This window comes from Abramis brama, assembly GCF_963993115.1.
Source record: "Abramis brama genome assembly, chromosome: 8".
Taxonomy (NCBI): domain Eukaryota; kingdom Metazoa; phylum Chordata; class Actinopteri; order Cypriniformes; family Leuciscidae; genus Abramis; species Abramis brama.
In genome coordinates, this window is record NC_139970.1 from 17,532,518 (window position 1) to 17,538,697 (window position 6,180).

Sequence of the window (6,180 nt, forward strand, 5' to 3'; positions counted from 1 at the left end):
GCAAACATTTCACTGTCCTACTGGTTAGCTAGATAGTGCATTGGAAACACAAATAGGACTTGTGTTTTTAACTCTAAAAATGTCCTCTTGATCACATCTGAAGAAAACGTTTTGTCCTAAAAGGAATTTACAAAATGATCCCACGTGTATCTCGCAGGAGCCTTTGTGTGGACGCTCTTATTGAGCTCTCAGATGAGAATGCCGACTGGAAACTGAGCTTTGATGAGTTCCTCAACTGCCTGAAACCAGGCTTCAACCCTCCTGAGAAGAGTAAGTCTCTTTCTTCCTTGCTTCTTTCTGCACCAGCATGTGGATTATAGAGACTTTTTTCAACCAATGTGCAAAAGTCAGAAATGTTGGTGTCTCCAGAAAATCTGAGCAGCTACAATTTAAACCACATGTGTGAACAAGGTTTTGCTTCTGTGTTAAATAGCCTTCTTAAATACAAAGTTCAGTTCCACAGTTTTCCCACAATTGTAGTTGTGTGAGGCAGAAAGGGGTTTTCCGCTCTTCCACAGAATGTTCCTCAGGCTGATCGGCTCCGTATGCAGAACTAGGTGAAAGTTCAGTGGGAGGAACTGCCTTCTCATATCATATGTAGCAGAGTTTACACATTCAAACTTATTGTTATCTAAAACTAAAGCTATGAAAAAAAGTTTTGTTAATTGAAATAAAGCTGAAAAAAAAAACTAAATGCTAGATGGAAAAGTTTTATGAAAATAAGATATGTTGTCTTTGCAACTAACTGATAAGGAGTTAAAGTTGAAGTACTACTAAAATTACTGCAACTAAAACTTAAATAAAAATTAATAAAAGTATAAATAAAAAATATAAAATTAACAAAAACTAATAAAAATGACAAAAATGCATAAGAAAATGACTAAAACTCAAACTAAAATGATTATATAAAAAAAACAAGTTTATTCAAAATATTAATAAAAACTACAATAGTATATAAATAATATTAAAATAACACTACTCAGAACATGGACCTGTGGATCCGTCACAGGATATGAAAAAGGACATACTATAGAACAATATAAATATCATGGAGAAGGGTATATCACATTTATAAATTATGTTGACATTGAACTTACAACATAGCAGCATTCATAGTAGCACTTTTATATCATTCAGAATCAAAAGTAAATGTCCTGGCTTCAGCTTGCAATGACTGTTCAGAACTGCACACTTCAGTCATATTCATTTACCCTCGTTTCCCCTGAATGGTTGTAGTAACAGTCATCCCACTGTAATTTCCTGTTTTGAATTTGGAATCTGGGACAAAGGCATATTTGGTTTGAGGCACATTCATGTAATTCATGCCTTTCACACAAAATGGCTATGTTCTGAGAGATGTCACTGATTTCAAGCTAGTAAATAAAGAATAAAGTGTTGGTAGTCAATGTCAAAGCCTTCTTTTGCTTTTGGAAAGCTTATTTTGAAATGTTTTGCATATTTTTGGAGCACATATTTTGTTTCTCCGTGCATGTGGTAACATGGGTATGGTGTATGTATTATTACAGAATGTGCTCTGGAAGATGAGACCTATGAGGACGGCGCCGAGACACAGGTAGAGTGCAACCGCTGCGTCTGCGCGTGTGGAAACTGGGTCTGCACCGCCATGACTTGTGATGGTGAGTTTAAATCATCAAATACATTTTATCATCATATTTTGATAGATTAGCGGAGAGTGGGGTAAATTGTGCCACTTTATACTGCATAGTCTAGGCAAAAGGACACTGAGATAAAAAAATAATACACCCAAATATATTTCAGGATGTCAAGATATACATTTCAGACAGTTGAATTGTAAAATTGGCAGTACAAGGCCATAGAAATATGACTTGACAAAAAAGTGGTAAAGTGACGAGAAGTTCTGAAACATCTGACGCATCTTACCCCACTTTTCTCCAAAGTACTGATTTTATAATAAATGTACATTTTTATAATGACATGATAATGAGACTGACTGGCTCCATAGAGAAAAGCCCAGTTATTGACACTAATGGGGATGAGGAGATGACTGAAGAGGAGTGGACCCGCCGTGTGGCTGAACTCAACAAGCATCAGGTCAGCTGACTAACTTCATTCATAGCAAATTAATTTTAAATTGCTTCCTATATTCTTGACTGTCCAATCTAATAAAGAAAAGGCCATAAATATATTTAGATTTCATTCAATACCAAAATATATTGATAAAAAACTTTCAAAAGTTTGAGGTTAGTAAAATATTTTTTTAAAGAAATTAAAACTTTTATTCAGTTTAAAACTGACCACCAGGCATTTATAATGTTACAGAAGATGTCCATTTCAAATATAAGCTGTTTTTTTACTTTCTATTTATAAAAGGATCCTGGTTTTCTGGTCTCGGTTTTCACAAAAATATTAAGCAGCACATCTGTTTTCAACATTGATAATAATCAGAAATGTTTCTTGAGCAGCAAATCAGCATACTGGAATGATTTCTGAAGGATCATGTGACACTGAAGACTGGAGTAATGATGCTGAAAATTCAGCTTTGCCATCATAGGAATAAATTAAATTTTAAATATATTAAAATAGAAAACAGTTGTTTTAAATTGTAATAATATTTCACAATTTTACTGTTTTTACTTTATTTTAAGCCAAATAAATGCGGCCTTGGTGAGCAGAAGAGACTTCCAGGTTAATATAAAGAATTGTCTCAGGTTACGATTGTAATCATGGTTCCATGAGAAGGGGAATAAGACACAAAGATGACACTATGGGAAACGCCCTCGTGAGCCGGTGTCTGAAGCATGTGTGGTACGCCATACTTGCTTAATTGCCTGCCCGCTGTGCTTGTGAACCAACGAGGACGTAGCCAAGCTTACCAAACACTGCACCTAGTGAACAAAAACTGAAGCAGCCCGCAATTTAGATTCACCGAGAAACATTTTTATATTATCTCGAACATTACATCAGCAACAGACAAGGAAGTGGGCGGTATTGTCCACTTTTCCTGTCTTGTCTAGCCAATTAACAGGTGTTCAAGTTAAGTGTTCACAGAGGGAGCACATAGCTAACCCATCTGCACTTCCAGTGCCAGCGGGAGAATGGCGATCAGTGAGGATGTGGGATGCAAGCCCATCCTCCATACTATTCCCATGTTATAGAAGGAGCTTATTACTACCAACTCTAACTTCCTAGCGCCGGGAATAATCAACAGAGAGAGGCGCGGGACGCAAAACAGCACGAATGCCCAGCTTTCCCTCTTTCTTTAGAATATGAAGGATAATGAGAATGCCTCTAAACCTAGTTCACTAGGGGACACTAGAGGGCAGAGTGGGACGTTATAGCATGAATGCCCATTCTCTCTGTTTAGGACTCTCTTTGTATGCTACCAGTGAGGCACATCAATATCTCCTTCATACTTCTAGTAATATCTGGGCAGCAGATGTTAAAGGAATAAGCAGCTCGCCATATTCACTTTACAGTCGTATCACCGACCATACTAGGAAGAGCAGCAGGTAGAAGAATGGGACGGGGTTGCGTTAAGGCCCAGTTATACAACTGCACCACATACACTAGAAAGCATTCTCATATCGTCGCCAATGCAAAAGCCTTTGGGGACAAATAAGGGAGCAATTATAGCAATCGCTCTACCTCCTTTACAGAAATGGCGCAGAAAAGACGGAATCTCTCTAGTGTTCAGAGGCACAACAGATAAAGGAGTGCCGACATCAGAAAAACCACGTTCCTAATCTGTGTTCCGTCTGCCCCTTTAAATTACAGAGGGGACACACTCAGCAGTAACAAAGGTGGACCACGATAGTGAACACATCAACCTTAATTACGAGTGTGATTACAAGGGAAGCACACTAATCTGCCAAAGCGATAATAGCAAGCACACCGCAAATGTGTTTTTACTTAGGGTTTATCACATACTGCAGGCACACAGAAACTGAATCCCTCAGTAGAAGCAGGAGCTTGCTGATTTAAGGAGTATTTTATAGTCTCACTCTACTTCATGTACTAACTCTTAAAACAAGTAAAGTGAAGCCAAATGTGACATACAGTAGTAAGTGGTTTTGTTGTGTTGACATCATTGACATAAGAATCTAAGAAGTAGCTTCTTCAAGTCAAGGCAGGTTTAGCTAAGCTTGAGGGAGGAGTTAGTTTGTCATCTGACTAATAGGCTATACTTCTTAAAGGGCTGTAAACTGCAGGAGGTGACTTTCCTCATAGGCTGTCACATGTCATTTTAGTTACTGCTTTTTGATTTTAGGAGTGAAATACAAGCCTTGTAACTTTTTCCCTCCATCAGGAGACTGTGGAGAAGATGAAGACCAGCACAAAGGAGGTCTAAAGCAGGACAGAGAGAGATAAGAGGAGGGAGAAGATGTGGACAAATTCCTCTCCTACTGATCACAATCAGGATTCCTGAGATTACGTACTGTTATTGGAAGAATCACAGTATTTTCAATAAATAGGTTATTACTTTTATTGCTATATGTACTGCATCTACTCTCTGGTTAATGTGTTTTACATTACATCTGTATTTTTCTACATATTTCATTAGCTTTTCATTATTTTGTATGTTCATATGTCTTCGAGTGCTGTAAATTGTTTGATTGTGTCACTCCAAACGATGCCGAAGAGGCCCCAGCACTTTGTTATGGGGGCCCTTGTTTTATTCACTATTGTTTGATTTTATGTATTATTCTTTATACCATTTATTTGTTTGTCTGTCTACAGTTATATGTGGAAATGTTTTTTTTTATTTTATTGAGACAATGGCAATAGAAGAAGAAAGAAGAATAAGAAAGGGTTCGAGAGTGATGCTGAGAGAGCAAAACAAACACGGGTTCATCCATCAAACTGTGACTTCAGAGCTTCAAAACTAGAGATATCCCTCAGTCAGATGGTAGATAGTCATGCTAAAACAACTACAAACTAGTGAAAGCTCGCTTGACAGATAAAAATGTGACTTGAAAGAAGCTCGCTCTCTCTTTCACTCTCATCACGAAGGCAGTCATAGTCTTGAGACCTTTCGTAAAGGTGCTAATGTTAGAATTCCTCTGTTTGCTGCTTTGCTCTTATGCTTTAGATGGTAGATACACTCAAAAAACACTAGAAGCAGAGTGTGGCTCAGTAAAGTAGAGAAGGCAATATCTTTGAATTTTAATATCATTATGGGACAACAAACCCACCATGTTATTACTGGACATACATGCCTTTTCTGCGATTGCATCGAAAGTCCTTCGATTAGAGTATCAGCTCCATTAGATTAGAAGAATACTGCTGCACAAATGCATTGAGCTTGTATTTATGTTAGTTGCTAGAGGCAGTTCATGCTGAAACTCTCTCACTGTGTTCAGTCCCACTCTGTTTGAATTGATAAAAATGACCTAACAAGCCAGGTTTATAAGAAATAAAGGAGTTTAATTAAGCAGTTGAGGTGGGACTGAGTACAGGAGGAGTGATCTGAAACCAAAGCCTGATGTTTAGGATGTTTTAAATTGTTGTACGAAAACCTCCAGGTATACCACTACTCTGGACCCAGCAACTACTTTATACCTGTTACGTAAAATAACTGTCAGAATAAGGATTAGAGTCGCTATTGCCTCTGTAGTGTAGTTGCATTCCCACCGAATTGGGAGAATTTGTGTGTGTGTGTGTGTGTGTGACAGAGAGAGAGAGAGAGTGTGTAAGCTTGTTTAATTTCCACTAAATTCCACTAACAGTACGAATCCTTTGTGGTAATTAGTGCCTTATATACAAACAGTGCGCCATGGGTGAAGTGGCTTCTTCTGTAGGTTTAAACCACCTAATATAGGACACAGTGCACAAGAATTTTCCAGTATTATGGTAGACACCTAGCAATTGCCTTTTATATGTCTGTATGATTGTTTTATTCAATGGGGCAGAATTAAAACATTTTACTGTAAAAACCCTTGTTCTGTTTCATTCATATTTACTTCTCTGATTATTATTTGATATATACTGTATGCTAATAATAATGTAATAATAAAAATAAAAAGTACGAACATTTGATATCTTAAGTCTTTAAGACAAAAATTATTACCGTTTAGTGTGTGGATTTTTGATTTTATGTAACTTCAAGAGGTAATCAACTGGGAATGAAATGCTATCCTGTAAAAACTATTTAATTTGAAAACTAACTATTTGAATGTGGCTTTTATTTTTTCTATATTC

The 6,180-nt window shown here is 37.1% G+C and overlaps 1 protein-coding gene across 2 annotated transcripts in view; it reads left to right on the forward strand.

Moving 5' to 3' along the window:
- fstl1b (follistatin-like 1b) overlaps window positions 1–5,915 on the forward strand; it is a 47,147-nt gene extending 41,232 nt beyond the window's left edge. For both annotated transcript variants that reach the window (XM_084122603.1, XM_084122604.1), the window contains 4 exons: window positions 158–270; window positions 1,527–1,637; window positions 1,985–2,073; window positions 4,289–5,915. In XM_084122603.1, the coding sequence (XP_083978729.1) occupies window positions 158–270; window positions 1,527–1,637; window positions 1,985–2,073; window positions 4,289–4,330 (355 nt within the window). In that variant the 3' untranslated portion in view covers window positions 4,331–5,915. The remainder of the gene's footprint in view (window positions 1–157; window positions 271–1,526; window positions 1,638–1,984; window positions 2,074–4,288) is intronic.
- Window positions 5,916–6,180: the final 265 nt, after the last annotated feature.